The following is a 19,490-nucleotide window of genomic DNA, read 5'->3' on the forward strand; positions in this document are numbered from 1 at the left end:
TTTTCATTATAAATTTAATTGGTAACAGCTTTCTGATATTTGAACCTGACAAATTTTTAAGCCACCAAAGTAGTTAATATTACTATACAACCAATTAAAGTCTCCGAAAGCCTCAAAGCTAGGTTATAAAATACCAGAGGAATAAGATTTTTTAATTCATTTTTTTCAAAGAGCTTGATTGACAAATGTCATTCCCAGTCCATTTTGCGGTCCATAACCGCTTTAAATCATATGGATAAAAATCCAACAAAAGATTTACTTGAATTCTATAAAAACAAATCGGCTGAATACGAAAAGGATATAATAACATTAACTAAGAAGATAGAAGAAATTAAAAAATGTAATACAAATCAGGTAACTTGAATTAAGGATGTAAAATCTATATTATTTTTATAGCTAGATTTTTGGCAACAAATTAAAGAAAAGAATGATGATATATATCATCTTCAAGCATTATTAAACAAAGTAGAAATCTGTTTATTAAAAGAGAAGGAGAGTGCTTTGAGGGTATCTGCTGAAAATGATCAATTAAGAGTTATTCATATTCATTTATAAATTAATTTTTATAAGATTATAGATAAAAGATATTGATAATAAAAAGAGGATCAAAGCATTGGAAATAGTACTGTTTTCTGATCAAGATGTAAATATAACCTCAAAAAAAGTTATATATATTTAATATAGGGTCTAAAAACTACCCAGGTAATGGGTAAGACACATAAAACAATTCCCAGTTTAGCACTTAGTAAATCTCGGGCATCAACAAGTGGATATAATTCTTTGGAAAACATTGCAGAAAATCAGAATTTTAAAAATTCAAACCCATCAAAGTAGTAATCTGTCTTTTAAAATTTTTAATTAATTAATTTTTTAGATCTCAAGATAAACAAATTGAAATGTTACAAATTAAAGCACTAAAATTGGAGATTGAAGAGCAACGGCGTTTTATTACTGTTCACATGGGAAAAATAATTGATAAAAATAATCAAAATGAAAATTTTGTCAAAGAAATAGAAAAAAGGGAAATTGCCAAACAGAAAAATTTAGTGCAAAGGTAAAATTAAAACCTTAGTTAAGATACAAAGGGATATACTTTTGCCGAAGTCTGTAAAATGTTTTATGACTCATAATTAGGCAAATTTATGTCGCTTTCCTTCTTAAATAAATTATTACAGATGGGTAGAATAACTTGTACAGGTTAAGGTAATTATAAGATTGGCTCGGAAAGCCTAATCAAAATTTTGATAGGCCTGGCTGACACGCGCTGACTTCTAATGAGTAATCCACAAAATAAATTTAAAAATATATTTTATAATTATTCATTGGTATTTAAAGGAACCCTGGTTTTTCAAGCCCCAATTGGCACTTGCTTTACTAATCATGATTAAAAAAATATCTAAAATAAAACTTGCATATATTTAATTTAAAAGAAAAAAATATGCTACGGGCTGGATCATTTTTTTGCCCAAAATAATGGCGTCGAGTTATTTGGCGTCCCATTGACCACGACAAAATGACTGTGCTGAATTGACGCAATACCACCTTTATTTTTTCCCAATAAACATACTACATGTTTTTTAAGTTTCGTTCATAAACGCTTTTAAAAAGAAGTTGGTATAGACACCGGTCTGGTTATTAGAAATAAATTTTGGAGTATTAGTTTCTATATAATCTAGAAAAATTGTAAAATGTATATAAATTAATTTCTTAACTATTGAATGTTGCATTTTTTTGATATCTTAAAAAAATATGAGATTCATTAAGAAATAGACAGAGTTAACATAAATAGTTTGTAATAAGCGAGGACTTAACTATAACCAAAATTTTTTAATATTAGATAAGACTTCTGCTTCATTTAATTAAAATTGATGAAAGTTAACTATAAAGAAGTTTTTTTTACTGTTATATTCTATTTATATTTTTATACACAATAGATTATCATCAACGCAAGAATTATTGTGTCAAACTGCTAAAGATTTGGCAGAGTTGAAAAAAATATACTATAAAAATGAAGAAATTTATAAAATAAAGGAAGCATCATTAAGAAACACAATCATAGAACTTAGATCACAAATAAACCACATGAAGTTTTCGTCAAATGTTAATTTGTTGAGTGATGAAGACATATTCAATGACAAAACTGATACTTCCTCATTTGATGATGCTAAAAAATATAGACATGGTCAAAAATATAATATGGTTAAAATAAAAATGCATAAAATATTATACATTCATTTACTCATTATATTGCTCATTAACATTATTTTGCCCTGACATGAAGAATACTAATCTTTTATAGCTTGTCATACTCTAACATCCTTTTTTTTGAAATTATGTTTGATATTTTTGCTTATAAGAGATATTTAAATTAAAAAATATTTTAAACACGTAATTTAATATTAATATTTTTCCGTCTAGGATAAAGTTTTGGAGAAGAAGATGAAGGCTTCTCAAGATAGTGCCATATATTATAAGGAAAAGTATTTAGACTTGGAGAATGAACACGAATTATTGAATGCAAAATATATCGCAGAACATCAAATTTATTCGGTAAGAAATTCAATATTTTTTTTATTTACTTATAATATGCTATATAATGTTTTAGATTTATATTTTTGTTGTACTCAAGTATTAAATTTGATAAGTCTATAGAATATCAAATTGGGACTGGTTGGAGGCGTTCTTATTCTGGGCCAGACGTTATCCAGTCCAAGACATAGTGTCTTTGGGACACGTCTAACCTAAAAAAGACCTAAAAGATGAAACAATTTTTGTTTCATCCTTTACCTTACAATATTTGTATTTTTCTGAAATTTTTTTTGAGATTCCATATTACATATAATATATTAATCAAAAATGTGACTCCGGACCCTAAACCCTCGTATTTTAGCTAAACTTGGACCCAGATCCTTTTTAAAAATGGATGGTTCTAGGTGTCAAAAAATATTTTAATTCACGGAAAAAAATTTTTAACGCTTTTTCTCTCATTTTTCTTTGTGAACTTCCATTTTATTAAGAAATTGAAAAATTATAAATTATTTTCTAGTGTAGGTGATAATATTTTATTATAAATTATAATTTACCTCTAGGCTATATAATAAATACGTTGATTATTTTGAAAGTGAAATATGGTGAATTATGTTGTAGTGTAAGTAATAATATTTTATTGTAAATGATATCAAGGGTAGGATTTTTTTGGGCAGTAAATTTTAATTAATCAAAATTATCAGTGTCAAATATATCTTTTTATTATAAGTTATCAAATATATTAAAAATTAATTATTTAATTTAAAAATTATTTGTAAGATAAATGTTGTTATCAGTTTGAATTTATTTTATCTATCATATTACTTAATTATGAAAATCTTTATAAAAAATTTGAATTAAATTTTATATATTCGAAAAAAAAACACATTTTGTTTGTAGGATAGACATGAAACTTTGACCCAGAGGCTTAAGGCATGTGAATTGAAGTATCAAAATATTTTGAAACGTAGAAATTTTGATAAGCAAGGATATCAGGCTGATACTAACATTCTTAAAGACAAAGTTAAACAGTTGGAACGATTGTTATACAGGGTTATTTTATGAATATATATACATGCTACATCCATTCTCTTCCTCTTAACTTTTATGACAACCCAAAAAATTAAAAAATCTGTTATCTTAACTTTTCTATGCTAATAGAACGGTTTTTCTACACCCGGATGTTTAAAATTGGTTATTGTAAATTAACATATAAATATTGACCTGATTTTTTTTAGTAGCCTCAATTTATGCGGAACTATATTTCTGAAAATTTCCAAGCATTTTTATTAAATCGCTTTTTAAGATATAAACGTTTTAATTATTGGGTTGTTTTTTTTTAAAAAGAATTGATAAACATTTAAATGAATAAATGTATAATTTGCATGCTTTTATTTTTTTTATATTATGTTATAGTTTGTCTCAATTCTTCCGTGATTTATGATCGTTTTTATAAAAACCCTTAAAGAAATTATAATTTGCATTAAATCTTCTAATATAATTTTATATTTGCAAATCCCAAAAATAACTTGGCCAAACAAAAAAAAAATATTAAACAAAGACAAATCGCAGGGAAAAATCTGCAGTAATAAAGTCTTCAGAAAAATATTTTCTTAAGATTTTTTTTCCTTGATGTTTCCTTTCGTTTTCCCCCACAGTTTTTTCAGTTTGTCGAATTTTTTTCCCTGGATTTAGAAATATAAAATTATGGAAAATTAAGGTCAATAAAAGATTAAACGTGCAAAAAATTTTTTTACTTTTCTATAAAAAAAATCATTTCTGACGTAAAATAATATATTTTAATAATTTAAAGGCAACTATCAACCTGGGCAATGAAACGAAAAACAGAGAAATCCTCGAAAATATGGAGCAAATAGCTCAAGATTCAAAAAAAATGATTCATGATGAGACGAAATCTAGGCTTCAATTGTTGGAAATGGAAGAACGACTCAAAACTCAACTTCATGATCCAAATTTGGGATAGACATTATATAAGAATAATATTTAATAAGTTGTTAGTTTAATGGACAGCTATTCCTAATATTAATAGGAAGTTGTTTTAATAGCATTTTAAGAAGTTTTCAAATGTAAAATGAGTTACTTCCCGCTATTTGAATTTTTAACTGAATTAGGGTGGGCATTTTTTAATAATACCTGATAGAGAAATATTATGTTTGATGGTTAAGAAACTAACCCAAACTCTAAAAAAAATTCAATGCTATGAATAAACTATTTCTATTTTTAGTATATTATTGTTTGAACTGTGACATTTATAAAGGATCTCATCGTGCCTATATATGCATTATAAAAATATATTTTATAATTAAAAATGAATTTTTTAAATCTTTTTGTGATAATGTTTGATTTTATATATTTTTTTATGCTTTTTACAAGCAATTTTAATGTTAGATAAAAATTATTTTTTCTTAAGAATTTTCATTATAATTGCAATATTATATACTCTTCCCCTTAAATATATCCTTTTTTTGTAACCATATTGTTTAAGCCTGAATGATTTTTTAATTAGAATGAGAACACTTAAATTATTTTAAGATTATAGAGGATAAGGAAGCCAGTCCTTTTAATTAATACTGATTGCAATAGGAAGAGAAGCCCAGCTGAATGAGGTCTTAGTTCAGGAGAAATTAAACCTGGACACACTAACCATTTCGGCCCAAAAATTTAACAGATTTTTTTAAAATTAATAATAGGACTTTTTCCTTATTAGTATATTTAGGGAAAAACGCGATTTAGTCGAAGAAAACAAGCACAACCCATTTTTATATTTGTATAAAAGTACTGCGTCATTTATTTTATATTTTTTTATTGCACCTTTTTATATTTACTATATAAAAGCGTCATAATTTTTATGTTTATTTACTTATTGTTTTATAATATATTAGTAATAAAAGTATTTTATTAAATTTGTGTTTTCAGCTAATTAACATTAAAAAAGCTGTATAGTTACCATGAATCGATTTCAATTGGTTCTGAGGATTTACCAATCCCTCCCGCAATTCTAATTGTTACCTATCACATTCTTCCCGTGATGATGTCACAATACATCATTTTTAAAATTTATTACATACGTTTTTTATATTATGTAAATTATTTAGAAATAATGAAATGGTAGCCATATCAACGATATTTTATCATGCACATATATATATATATATCTTTATTACAATATTAAATTTGCTCGATCGAATATTTTGAAAAGTGATACAATATACAATATATATGTATTATTTAGATAATAAATTATAAAAAAAATGAAAAATTTATCATAAATTATAACTTTTTATACCATGAATATAAATCAATCCTAAAAAATAACCTTTTCCCCCTTGACTCCAGCTCGCACCCCATTTTTTTTAAAGAAATAATCTGTAATAGGACTAATAAAAAATAAATTCGGTTTTGTTATGATTAAGATTAATGTTAAGAGAATTATAGTATTTTAACCCTTTTTTAAATAGTGCAAGCTTTAGGCAAAGATTTTTTGACTAGTAAATCATTATAATATAAAACGATATAAAATTCAACGTCTCTATTATAGAACTAAACAAAAATTATTAGGAGTAAAAAATAATTAGCACCATATTTTTTGAAATATATTATATTTAACTTAAACTCTTAATTTTTAAAAAATACTGCTCCTTCATATATGGCCACCTGTGTAAGACAATCTGTGGACGCTGCCATCTTTAGGAACTGTAAACATATGAGCTATTACTGAATTTAGCGGTTTGAATTCAAGAGGGCTTCTAAGAGCTTGTATAAAAGGTGGATATTTATGTTTTTTGTCCCTTAAACAAGCAATAGTGTCGTAATTACGAGTGGTAATATTATCATTTCTCATAGCTACTATATCCGTTAATGGCGGTATTGGTTCGCTGTTAAATATTTTATTGTTGTACAAGTTGGTTTTAAAATTTCTATCGTCATCCTCGGAAGAAGAATCAAAAGCCTGGGCAAAAAATGGTGAAGAATAAGACATCAACAAATTTTGAGTCCTTTTACTTACTCTGCTACTACGATTGTTTCCTGGATGTGGATTATTTTTTGACTCGGGTGTTGCCTTGTTCTCAACGTTATTTATATTAGGTGAAATTATTTTTGTGTTTGTATGCCCGAAAGAGGTGATACTTAGAAGTGAAGAAGACCTTCTCATGAAACCTTTAATCGCCGATACGTAGGGAGGTGGAAGATTTTTGCCATTTTCATCGAATGCCTCTAGATTTCTTTTAATTTATATAAATAATTAAATCATGCTCTGAAAATTGTTAAAGGGATACTACACTATTATTTTAATACAAAAATTTAACTCACATTACCAGACTTTTTAAATTGGAGGGACCATCTTTTTTATAAATTTATAAAAAATAATTATTTATTCTAAATTGAAAAAATTGTACTCCCCCCCCCCCCCCTATTAACCACACTATTATTTAGGAATAATAAATAAATTGGCTATTAGGATTTCATGCATTAAATAAAACCTAAATAATAGTTTGTTTTAACATGCTTGACAATATTACATTATATTTGATTTAAAAATATATATCATGCTTGTACAATATAGAAGACAATATAATAAATACGTTAAGTTAACTGTTTTTCTTGGCTCATTTGATTTCTTTTATTCCAAATACGTTTTAAATTCTTTTTATCTTATATCCCATTTGATCGAATTTTTTTATATGTTCTCCAACTTAAAATCAAAATTTTTCGTTTAATTGTTATATAATTAATATTTTAATTGATTAATATGTAAATAATATTAATTAGTAAAATTATTAATTTTTACATTAGTATCTATTATGGTTATAATAGGTTTTTGAGATCTGCCCTTGAATTCAAAATTTTTGGTAAGTACAACATCTATGCAATTATTTTCTCTATTTGATTCAAGTGTAGGCAATTTATATTTAGAATCACACAACCCATGAGAATCGATAATTTCAGAGTTATGTTGTCCAGGGTTTAAATAATTCAGATAGTAATCCATATAATTTGGATCCCAATATTTAGCGTCATTCAACTTATTAGCATATAAGTAATCTTTAATTAACATTTTTTTACATCTAAAGTTTTCTAAATCACGTTTATTCTTTCGTTCCCTTATACTATGGGCCTTTTTATGTATCAGATCATTTAGATTAATATTACACCTTTTAATGATTGGACTATGTGAAACACCACAAAGACTACTAGTTAAACTACAGAGGTCATTATAATTGATTGGTATTGAGTCATTAGCCGTTTTATCTAGATTATAACTAATTTGATTTTCAGAAAAATTATCACTAATCGAGGTGTCATTGGTTAAACAACCACTGCTTGAAGACATTGTGGATGATCTGTTAATTATACTTTTATTAGAATGAGGTCTTAAAAAATTGTCATCATTATAAGGAGTCGCCAAACTATATTTCCTTAGCTTTGGCATGGCAGAATCGTTGAATAAATTGATTTTCATTTTTTTTTCGTTCACAGGTCGGAATATACTTATGTTATAATATTAAATACAAATCAATAAATTAATAGATTAAACCTAGAGTATTATTATGATATATAACCAAAAATACACCTGATATCAATTTATCTCAAGTAAAATATTTTAAGCACCTAAACATTTCGAAAAGGAAATGAATATTAATAAATAATCTTTACTCGTTTGATGACTCCCTGATATTTTTAAGAACATTGGACACCTTAGACTTTCTTTTAGAATCAAGACTTCCCTTATTGAATTCAGGCAAATTCCCAATTTCTTTATTATATTTCTCATCTTTTTTATCTTTATCTCGACAAGAATTCAGTGCAAAATTATCATGATCTTTTTGGGAGAAAAAGGACTTTTGACTAGTAACTGGAGATGATTTGCGACGATTTGTAAACATTCTTAAAGCTAAATGATTGAGAGGTGATGCTAAAGGAAGAAAAGAGCCCCTTCTCTTTTCATTTGAACGTTTTTTATAGGTTTTAGTGAAGTTCTTAGAAATAGGCATTGATTTATCTCCTATATCATTATGTATAATGATGTCGCTAGGAATAGTATTTAAATTACTACTATTATTTATGTTGCTGATGATGGTGTCCAAAGAAGAAAAATTGCTATCTTGAAACTTATTTCGTTTGGATTTAGGCCCTGTATTATAATATTTATATAAAATTAATTTCAAATATAAAAATTAATTTTTTATTTTTTACTTATTGTTAATTACGTATGAGATTTAGAAAACCTGCCGTTAATACCGAAAGAGAGCTCTATATAATATAATTTTTATTATCAATGCAAGCTCAAATCAAATATTACGATTACGTAAAAGTTGGATAATAATAAACAATCAAATAAACATTATTTTTCGATCAAAACTATACTTGGTTTTATAAAACTACAATCGTCGCAGAATATAAATTTGTATTCCCCTGTCCATTTCCTTTGGCACAACATAATCAATCCCAATATGATGAGCACTATAATCACCAAAAATATACCCATCCAAAATGGTTCTTGGAAAAATTTCTCGGACGGTGTCAATACCTTTATTATAGGTAATTTCAATTCGCATGTGCTTCCTGTCATTTATATTTATTTTAAACAATATCTTGATATTTTATTTTATTTTTTTTCTTAAATTTGCAAATATTATAAGCGTTGGGGTATAGAATCCATGGGATTCAGAATCTTTCGATCTAAAATCATTTATTGAAAGTTATTTTTAAATTTGAAAAATCTGATTTGACCGGAAATGTATTTAAGCATGCATAGAGTACCCAGACCGTAAAATACATTATATTGATTTTGTTAAAAATTCCACAAAATGTTTATGGCAAAAATTGTCTGAAATTTATTGGGTAGTTACTCTACACAGCGGAATACATTTTCGGTTAAACGGGATCTCAGTATTGAACTTATTAAAATAATTATAAATTTGGAGATTCCAAATTACCATAGATTACGTATCCCAAATTCAATAAGACATATAAAATAAATAACAATCGCATGAGTATGTTATATGGTATATTATTTAATGACTTTTAAGAATATTTCTTAGACACTTCAACTTTAAAGGTCTTTATCTACTTATACTCTCAGCCATAGGTTTAATTTTTTTTTGTTTTATCTAGTGTAGCTATATAATTTGACATTATGCTTATTGTAAATTACACATCGCTTGAACTGTATAGCGGTATTTCGCGTTTATTATAAACGTGGCCCTAAAAAATTTTCTACGTACTCCAATTTAATTTAAACGTGCTAAACTATCTGGACCTCCTTACTCATATTTAATAATTGCAGCCATGAAAAAAGATGATCTAATCTCTAAAATTAATAAATACAAACCTGTGTATCCACCATAGCAATTACAAACTTCTGTTTCGTTTAACGATAATTGGCAAATCCCCTGAGAATTGCATATATTTGCATCGCAAATTTCGTATTGACACTTTGATCCCACGTGAAATTTGTCGCATTCACATGCATAGGTGTTGTCCTTTATGATGCAAACGCCAAAATTACAATTTTGAGACTCGCAGGGATGATTCAAACAAAATTTGCCTTTTTTAAAATTCATTTAAATATTATGACTGAAATAAATTTGATTAATAATATACTATTACTGAATTAGTGTCAAAATGTAAAGTCACAATAACAAGCATATCTATAAACAATTGAATATACGACACGCAGTGTCTACATGAATAGGGATGGGGGTATGAACTATTTGCCTTTGTATATCTTTCAGGAGGTAGGGGGTAGACTCCTTGTGAATAATGAGTAAAAAATTATTTATTTCACTATTTTTATTGCGGAGAAGAGGTGGGGAGGGGAGATAAATCTAGGCATTTACCCTTTAAAAATTTCTCTCGTGAAGACGCTGGTTAAAATATAAATATTAAAACATATTTTTATAGAGTTTATGAACCTGAATATGGAGGTTTACATTCGCATTGATTGATAGTATAATTGCCCCCGTTGGCGCATAAATTATGATTTGGGAGTTGCGAAAGTGTAGATGCTTTAGATTTTATCTCGAAGTCATTATCTATAACGTTAAAAAAATAAAATGAAGTATTTGATTTGTATTTATTTTTGGTTCAAGATAGCCATTGTTAAATAGTTTTAAACAAATAATATCTTAAAACATACTTTTAAACTTACCTTACCTTTGCTAAGTTCCCAGTATAAAATGAATGGAGACGCTGAGAAATGCGAGTCAGAATGGATTCTTAATATAAGAGCATGCATAAACGAAGTTATAACGTGAGATAATTCATTTCTGTTAATATTTATATCATTATTATTTATGATGTCCTCTCCACTTCGATTAATATTATTTATAGATTTGAGGCAATAAATCTTTTTCATTGGAGTGTAGCCGCTGTCATTTTCTTTAAGAAGTAGGAAAGGATCCTCGATTATTAATTTATTTGCGCATTTATCTTATTTATTTTTTTATGGGATTATAAGATAGAACGGAAGTGAAAATATTATTTAATTGTCAGAATTTATTAATAACAAAAATGAATTAAGTTTATCTTCACTGCCTTAAAAAATTAATCTATAAATATTTTATTGATTACACTGTATATCTTTTATTTTGAATTTATATTACATTACGATTGATTGCTTGTATATGTTGAATTAGGATATGGAATCCATGACGATCCTGAATTTCTAAATTTTATAATATTCACTGGGGGAGATTTACTAATATAAAAAATCTGATTCTACAAAAAATGCATTCCAATATGTATAGAGTACCCACACTGTGAATTTCAACAAATTTATCTAAATATGAAGCATTTTAAAATTTATATAAACTTTTATATAAATTTTTCATTTGAATGAAAAATACAGAAAAGATAATTGCAAAAATTGTCTGAAATTTATAAGGTATGTATTTCATAAATGCTTTACATTTTAGGTCAATTCAGATTTTTAAAATTTTAAAATCTCCCTCAGTAAATGTATGATTAAGAAATTCCGAATCCTAATGGATTATCTCAATTCATGTATGAAAATTGAAAAGTAAAATGATCAAATTCAGCCTCACCATCTTTTAATTTTATAAAGGAACTGTCATAATAGAGGCCTTTTGTGTACAAGTGAATATTGGCCTTTTCGTCCGATCTTAACAGTATGCTGTGAATCGTGTCACTAGGAATTGGATTAGGATAATTTAAAGTAGTCAAATAATTGTTTTCACTGTTTGAATGGTTTATCGATATCGTCACATTTATTCTTACCTTTTGAACTAAAAATGATTCCAAATAATATATTAAATATATATATATGTAGAGATTTGCAATGTACCCAGAATCTGAAAAGTTTGAAAGGAAAATATTTTATAAAAAGTCTTAAACGACCAATTAGGGCTTGCATGTAGCATTTTTATAAAAAAATTAAAAACTATGTCCGGCTTTTCAACACTATTAATAAACTAAATAAAAAATTTAATCCTTGGAAAATATTTAACAGTAATAATAATCAATAATTAATAATAAGCTATATTAGTACCACTGGGGTGACTTTATAAAATAGCATATTTAAAAATATTATACCATGGCGATATGCTATCATATAATCTAGAACGTAATTTTCTCTAGTATTTTTGATATAATGGAATCTTAATACATTCGAATATGACACGAAGTATTTAAAATTCCAATCATTGATTTTGTCCGGACATACAATCATTTTTTGTGACTCGTACTTATCAATTCCTCTTGTAGAGGTGATAAAATTAAGAGAGCTGTTAACATAATTATTGGAGTTGTTCAGTGAGATATTATAATGATTAGTCCTATTATTAAGTTTAAAATAATGATTAGTATAAATATTTTGATTTAGATCGCTTAGTCTGATTTGCGGATTGCTAAGCTCAATCAGAAAATATTCTTCCAAACAAGAGGTATGACGATTATCCTCGTCAAAATTAATGCTCGAGAATTTTATCAATATTCTATCCTTAGCATTCTCATTTTTACTAATGCTGGCAGTTTTATTATTCGTAGTTGGTTCTGAGTTTGAATTATTAATGAATAAAGTCGTGGCGCATTTTAGGTAAGGTATATCAATCCTGTTGAAACTCTTAAAATAATTAAAGATCGCGGGCATTATTTTGTTTTGCATTTTTTTGACGCTTTTATCAATAATAAGTTTTGCAACTTGATTAGAACCCCGAGTATCATTTATGACTTCTCCTTTATTCATATTATTATTATAATTATTACCTATATCTTCTAATAATATATCTTCGTTTTTATTCTCATAAATGATTCCAGGCACCACTTTGATATATAGGTTATCGCAGTCTCGCATGTCAATTCCTTTCCACTTTAATAAAAAGCCAGCCCCTTCGTTCAGTGATGAATCAGATCTAAATTTAACGCTCATCTTATTTTCGAAGCTTAAAAATGTTAACGGGTTTACCCCGGAAAGCGTAATGGGGGCAGATTTAATGCTTCTTACAAAATATTTATCTTGATCATTGTCATTGAAGTTAATTTTAGGTAGATTAACTATGCTCAATGTGCTGTTATTAAGGGAAATGCTATTGTAATTTTTATAGTTCGGCCCATTGAAATAATCATTTTTAGAATTGAAAGTGTCGTCGTTGAAAATATTTAAATGAGAGGAAGAATAATATAGGTTATCATGTTGCCGAGATAAGAAATACAGTTTTCCGCATATACGTATATCGTCGTTTTCACCCTTGATAGGAGTGTCGGAGTCGGAAATACCTTTTGTTGTAATATAATATGCAATGGTTAATAAATTTTGAACTAGGCCGTAAAATTGACAAATTTAAAAAACATATGGTTGTTCGAAAACTTCGATTTCGGCGTTAAAAAGGGTTGAAGATTTAGTCAAAAAATTTCACCCAAGTTTCGAGATTTCATGTAGGTGGGGGAAAAGAAGTTTAACCCTCTCTTGACCAAATCTCAAGTTTTTGTTAATTTTTTTGGCAAAAATCTTGATTTAAGCCCTTTTAAATAGGCATTTAAATCAAGGTTTTTGACAACACTAAACCCCAGGATTGGATTTTTTTAAAAAAATCCATGTGTAAATGGTTACTTTTACGATAATTAGCAAATATATTATATAAAATAACAATCAAATATTTCATATCTTAGAAAAACTTACGAAGATAATAATAAATGATAAATTTAATATATTTTCATAAATAAATTAAATTATAAAACTTATATAGTCGTAAAGACAATATTTTTGATATTCTATATCGATAAAAACAAAGCTGATTTCTATTCGATAATTGAGATCAGGCATGCGTATATTGATATCTATATCGGCGTTATTTTGGTATCTCGGTGTAGACAGGTAATTTGAGCTTGAATAACTGCCCTCAATTTGATTATGGAAGTCAATCTTTTTTGGCTTTTGCCTCTCATGTTTAAATCCTTATAGAATTAATAATTTGTTTAAAAATATAATATATTTGTACAGATAAATACAAGATTGGTTTAATTGTTCTTAAAGGATAGAACTTTTACTATTTTTTTGTATATTTTTTTTATAACCTTGAAAATTCAATTATTTTTTTAAAGACTTTTTTTAAAAAAATTTAATAATAAACTTTACATTTAAAATAATTAGGAATTTCATTATTATTTTAGAAAATATATTTATTTGAAAATAGAAGCCATATACCCTTATTTATTTCCAAGTAAGCTTTAAACCCAAATCCCTTTGTGTAATCCCCTTTTAGTGCAATGTGCTTTGCGAAGAAATGCATTTTAAGACGAGGCTTAAAACTTTGAAATTTTAATAGCTTAATGTTAGACTCCCAATCCCCACAATATTTATTTGATTCTATATTAGCGGACTCGAATGTATTGCTATACATTATGGCTTTATATGCACTATAATCGTTAATTTTAAGTTTATTGAATTGTGTAGAGAGATTGTTTGATAAGGCACCCATATCATCGTAGGTACTAACTTCTAGGTAACTGTTTTGACACCTTAAATATTATGCAAAGTTATTTTTTAATTTTATTTTATAAATTCAAGTGTGAGCTAACATCACATTCTAAGGTTTTAACAAATTTCCTACTCATTAAATTATTTAAGAGATTTCAGAGTTTAAAAGTTTTTTATGTTGCTAAACATTAAAATATTAAAGGTCGAATTATTAGCAATTACATAACATTTGATGTGAAACACATTTTAAAAAAATTATAGTGTTAACTGATATAATTACCTTTCGCTTTTTTCTAAATTCAACTTTAAAAACTCAATATTTAATATAGCTTGGGGATACGTGTTGAAAATCAAGATATCACAGTTAAGAATATTATTATTTATCAGGTCTTGTAATTCACTAAATTCTGGACTCTTATAATATAAAACTGGTCTTTGTTGGGTAATCCTCAAAATTGTATTGCAAGTAGTTAGCGGTACAGCTTATTACAATATAATTATAAGGTATAAATAATCAAAAAAAGTTTTAAAATAGACTGAATAAAAAAAATATATATTTAAAATTGTGCGCTCAATTATTTTTTTCATTTTTTTATAATTATATAATTTTATTTACATAAAAAAAATCCGAATGTTTATAAAATAAGGCAAATTATTAACCATTCAACTGAGAACAATAGAAACTTAATTTTTATGCGCTCCTGTAAAATTACAAAAAGTAACTATGAAATAATCTAATTCTCAATCGATGATATGTAGTACCTCTTAAAATATCATTTTAAACTTATGAAGTATAATATCATTCTAAACTTGAAGTTATATCATTTCCGACCTCTAAAATATTCACTTTTAATTTAGGCCTATTTTGCATTAGAAATGATAATTGCAAAGTTTAAAATGAAACACTCTTCATGTTTAGAAATAGAATGAATTACAAGTAGGGGAGACTGGGGTTAGGTAAACCACTTAATCTCATTTTAAAATTAAATAACCAGAAGGTTAAAATTTTATCCTAATATAGTTTTCATTAGTATACATCTATGGATAAAATATATTTTAAAATAATTAATTACTAAAAATTTTATTTAAGAAAGAAAATTTTAATGAAATTTTCAAAAGATTTTTACATGACAGAATTTTAATTTTTATTAAAATATATAATCATATATATGTAAATTAAATTTTATTACAAAGTTTAAACAATCTTCTTAATTTGGGTAAGTTTTATGAGTATTTATCAAATCTAGATATTATTTCCATCATGATTTGTCAATTTAGAGCAAGCGGGGTTTGCTAAACCATACACGCCAATTATGGCAATTAATAATGAAAAAAATTTCAAAATCTTGAAAAGGCTATTTCATGGCTGTTTATGTTTGGTATTTAGGATTTATGCTAAGAAATCTTAATCTCTCCTTAAAATTCATATTTTTTTTATGTCCATAATGTTTATTAAATTAGCCAAAATTAAGTTTCAATTTTTATATATAATTAGCTTCAATTTATAAGTATTATGATATTTTGAATAATAAAACAATAAAATTATTCTATACATATCATTATTAATAAATAAAAATGCATTTCAATTTATTATGGCCTAAAAAAACTAATGGTTTAGGAAGCCCCTTGAAGTGGTTTGCCTCACCCCGCTATTAGGATTTGTTGAACAAAATTTTTACTTTTACAAAAAATAAAATTTAAAAAAATGATTATATTCTTAAGATTTTTTATAAGGAATCTTTATAGAGTATAGTTTTAGGTATCCAATCATATATTATTTTTTATATTATCTATAAAACAACAAGAGCTATAGCCAATTTTGTAAAAATTGGTTCGACTAGCCCCAGTCTCCCCTATTATATATATTTTTTAATTTATTTTTTATAAATATTAATATTTCCCTGTTTGTAGATATTTTTTTTGATATGAGTACGATATATACCATTTAATAAAAAAATTTGGAATAAACTTTAAAAAAAAACATTTCATTAAAACTTAGCGGTAGCTGATATATTATCATGCTATATTATTTTACAAGATTATAATTTTAAATTTTATAAAAGTTACATTCAATCACTTCTGACATATTCACATGAACGGGCGTCTTGTAACAAGCAAAATACTTTTTATCACTGCATTTTTTAGAATCCCTAAGGTAATTCACGACTTGCGGCTTCATCCATGATATAACTGGACTATTACCCATCACCTCTTGTGATATTTCTGTCGTAGTGGGCTCAGCACTTTCGGTATTATTCGAAACGAATCTTAACTCATGACAAGAATCTTTTAAAGTTTTAAATGTTTATTAGCCTTAATCGTATATTCAATTCATATTCGATTTAAATACAACAAATCTTATACAGATTCAAGGCTAAATTTATATTCAAAAGAAGGGGGGAATGTTTCATATGTCATTAAGAACTAAATATTTAATTGTTATTTTTTAGAGAATATATATTTATTTACATTCAAATTTTTTTTAATCTAAAATATAAAAACTATATTTTATCCTATATAATTTTAAATCCGTGTTTCATAATAAAAGGAAAAGAAGCCTAAGTTATCTAATATTTGATTTGACTTTAAATATTAAAAAAAATCACTAAATTTAGTCTGTCAAATATTTTTTTTAATTGAATAAATTACCTTCAAATGGCATGGGATCGGTGGATTTTACAATAGGACCATCTACCCATAAAGTAATATATGTTATATCTTCAAATCTGTAATTAATATTATTAATAAATATAAGATGAAAGATTATACCCCCCCCCCTAATCCTCTCTTTGGCTACGCGCCTGCATATATTATATTACCCAAAAATAACCAAAATTTTTAGATTTCATTATGCTTCTTTTTTTTGTGACTCAATTAACAATTTTATAATTACCTTAAAGTTATTTTTTTATTTGTAAATAAAACTTTTTTTAAATAAATTTAAACAAATAAATTTTACAAAAGTAAAATTGAAAAAAAAACATAATAATATTCTGAATAAATTATCTAGTGGGTAGAATATGTTCGAATTGAGTAACATTTTATACAAAACGTTTTTAAACGAACGAAGTTTGTAAGATATGAAAAGAATGATTTATAGAAAGTTATTATTTTTACCGCTTTTTCAGAATTTCTTTTAGATAACCAGCAAGCTGCTGACCTTTAAAATGGATTAATTGTGTGTTTCTAGACTTGCAATAGCCTTTAGCATCCGACCAATTCATTTTTTGCGAATCCTGACTAAAAAGGTAATAGCAATCACTCTTATATTCAAATATTGATGGCATGTTGTCCAAAGTACTGAATTGACCACAATTGGAAAGCAAGGATTGCTCTGATCGTTTTGCGCGATATTTATTTTCACTCTTTGTTACTGTCATTTTACTTCTTTGAAAGTTCAATACCGCGATTCTTGTAGAGAATCTAAGGAAATTAATGGCTAAGTTTGAGTAATACAATTTGTTATAAGCATTCGAGATAATTTTGAATCTAGAAATATAATGGTTTCGTTCTACTGTCATTCCCGGTGACATTAAAAATATGAGAAGCGACAATATAAAGGTGGATAAACTTAGACAAAATAATATTCGAAAAATTGTTTTGGAGATTATTTTATTCTTAAACAACATTTTTTTCATCTTTTTTTTCCAAAATAAATTTGATTTGAGATTAAAATTTTATTATAACTTTACTTTTTCAAAAAAATAATCATATTTCGCTGTATATAAAATTATTATATATAACATAATATTAATCTTTTAAATTTAATAACATATAACAATAAAAAATAAGTAAAATGGCCATAACATTTGAAGCCAAACAAAAGTTTCAATTTTTAAATAATTTTTTTAAATAATTTTTTTATTAAATTTTACCGTAAAAAAAAATAAGTTAGAAATGATAAAGAAATGTTTATTTTAAAATCTGAAAAAAAATAAGATAATATTTTACATAAATGATGAGAAAAGTTAAGATAAATTAGAAAAAAATGCATAGCCAAAATACTATTTTTTCAAATTTAATTATACACAATATATCATTACATTTTTATGTATAAAAACTTCAAATATAAATTATTTATATTTTTTGCTCTAAAAGAAGGCCTTAGGTAACAAATTCTTTTTAAACAAAAAGAAGTCCTTTTATTTTTGTCATTTTGAAAGTTTTAAGATTTATATAAATGTAATGTTGTAATGTGCATTGTATTTATATATAATATACTACCCGTATTTAAATTAGTATATCATAATTTTAAAAAAAATTACCAGAATTTTAATAAATTCATTAATTTAACTTTATTTCGAATGTCAATTTTTTATTCCACCAACAGGAAAATTAATGAATCTGCTATGTTTTACTATTATATAATTTATTATGTATTATAAAAGATTGAATTTATAAATTTTATTTTTTTAAAAAAAAATTAGGGGATAAAAATTAGAGAAAAATAGTATAAAATTTGAAAGAAATTTAAAAGAAATTCAAAGAAACGGGGAAAGGTAGGGTAAGGATCAAGAAGAATTTTGGGGAGGAAAGGCCATATTTGTAGTTTTTATGCTAGGGATAGGGAGATTATTTAATGGAGAAGATAAATCTAAAATAATTTGAGAGAATAATTGCTAAAGTTTCGTAGTGAAAAATAAAAAAAAATGGTTTTTTGGGGGATTGATCCGTATTCCTAATTCTTTTGAAAAGCTGGTTGAGCTTTGTTACCTACCAATATACACATTTTGTTTGAATTGATTTTAGTTGTATAATGTATTTTGATTATTAATTTTATTACATTAAATACACAATTATATTCAACAGCTTAATAATTAATTATTCAATTTATTTAATTTGCTAACTACCAATTTACAATTCCAATTTTGAAAATTACAAACGAATAATTACCATTTAAATATACAAATATTAAATTCCGTTTGAAAATCACAAAGGTTTTTGGCTGAAATTAAAAGTTATAAAAATTCATCGAAAAATAAAAGGTAATAAAAAAATTATGTCG

At 25.8% G+C, this 19,490-nt stretch overlaps 2 protein-coding genes across 4 annotated transcripts; one reads left to right on the forward strand and one right to left on the reverse strand.

Moving 5' to 3' along the window:
* The first annotated feature begins 223 nt into the window (after positions 1 to 223).
* Positions 224 to 5,678, forward strand: LOC135924945 (coiled-coil domain-containing protein 77-like). The gene is made up of 9 exons (XM_065460087.1): positions 224 to 354; positions 397 to 534; positions 578 to 643; positions 685 to 830; positions 875 to 1,054; positions 1,935 to 2,199; positions 2,419 to 2,550; positions 3,427 to 3,579; positions 4,340 to 5,678. Exons 1-9 carry the CDS (start codon positions 232 to 234, stop codon positions 4,508 to 4,510), a joined length of 1,374 nt encoding a protein of 457 aa, XP_065316159.1. The 5' UTR covers positions 224 to 231; the 3' UTR covers positions 4,511 to 5,678.
* Positions 5,640 to 18,199, reverse strand: LOC135924943 (uncharacterized). 3 transcript variants are annotated; one of them, XM_065460084.1, is made up of 15 exons: positions 17,603 to 18,199; positions 17,135 to 17,211; positions 16,553 to 16,771; positions 14,766 to 14,967; positions 14,213 to 14,526; positions 13,747 to 13,962; positions 12,103 to 13,284; positions 11,595 to 11,795; positions 10,705 to 10,980; positions 10,464 to 10,583; positions 9,881 to 10,096; positions 8,914 to 9,111; positions 8,203 to 8,680; positions 7,701 to 8,036; positions 5,640 to 6,770 (listed from the first exon to the last, which is right to left on the reverse strand). In XM_065460084.1, exons 1-15 carry the CDS (start codon positions 18,121 to 18,123, stop codon positions 6,188 to 6,190), a joined length of 5,139 nt encoding a protein of 1,712 aa, XP_065316156.1. In that variant the 5' UTR covers positions 18,124 to 18,199; the 3' UTR covers positions 5,640 to 6,187. The 3 variants fall into 3 exon arrangements, with proteins under 3 accessions (XP_065316156.1, XP_065316158.1, XP_065316157.1); XM_065460085.1 differs by lacking the exon at positions 7,701 to 8,036 and having other exon boundaries at positions 5,644 to 6,770; positions 17,603 to 18,195; XM_065460086.1 differs by lacking the exons at positions 14,766 to 14,967; positions 17,135 to 17,211; positions 17,603 to 18,199 and having other exon boundaries at positions 16,553 to 16,691.
* Between the last annotated feature and the right edge of the window lie 1,291 nt (positions 18,200 to 19,490).

Source organism: Gordionus sp. m RMFG-2023, chromosome 2, assembly GCF_954871325.1.
Source record: "Gordionus sp. m RMFG-2023 chromosome 2, tfGorSpeb1-WG-v2, whole genome shotgun sequence".
In the NCBI taxonomy this organism is placed as follows: Eukaryota; Metazoa; Nematomorpha; class Gordioida; order Chordodea; family Parachordodidae; genus Gordionus; species Gordionus sp. m RMFG-2023.

Coding starts and splice junctions, on each gene's coding strand:
- LOC135924943 (XM_065460084.1), bottom strand. CDS start 18,123: ATGAAAAAAATGTTGTTTAAGAATAAAATAATCTCCAAAACAATTTTT. Junction 13,963..14,212: donor TTACTTGGAAATAAATAAGG/GTATATGGCTTC, acceptor TAATTCTATAAG/GATTTAAACATGAGAGGCAA. Junction 13,285..13,746: donor TTGTCTTTACGACTATATAA/GTTTTATAATTT, acceptor TTACAACAAAAG/GTATTTCCGACTCCGACACT.
- LOC135924945 (XM_065460087.1), top strand. CDS start 232: ATGGATAAAAATCCAACAAAAGATTTACTTGAATTCTATAAAAACAAA. Junction 535..577: donor CTGAAAATGATCAATTAAGA/GTTATTCATATT, acceptor ATAAGATTATAG/ATAAAAGATATTGATAATAA. Junction 1,055..1,934: donor CAGAAAAATTTAGTGCAAAG/GTAAAATTAAAA, acceptor TATACACAATAG/ATTATCATCAACGCAAGAAT.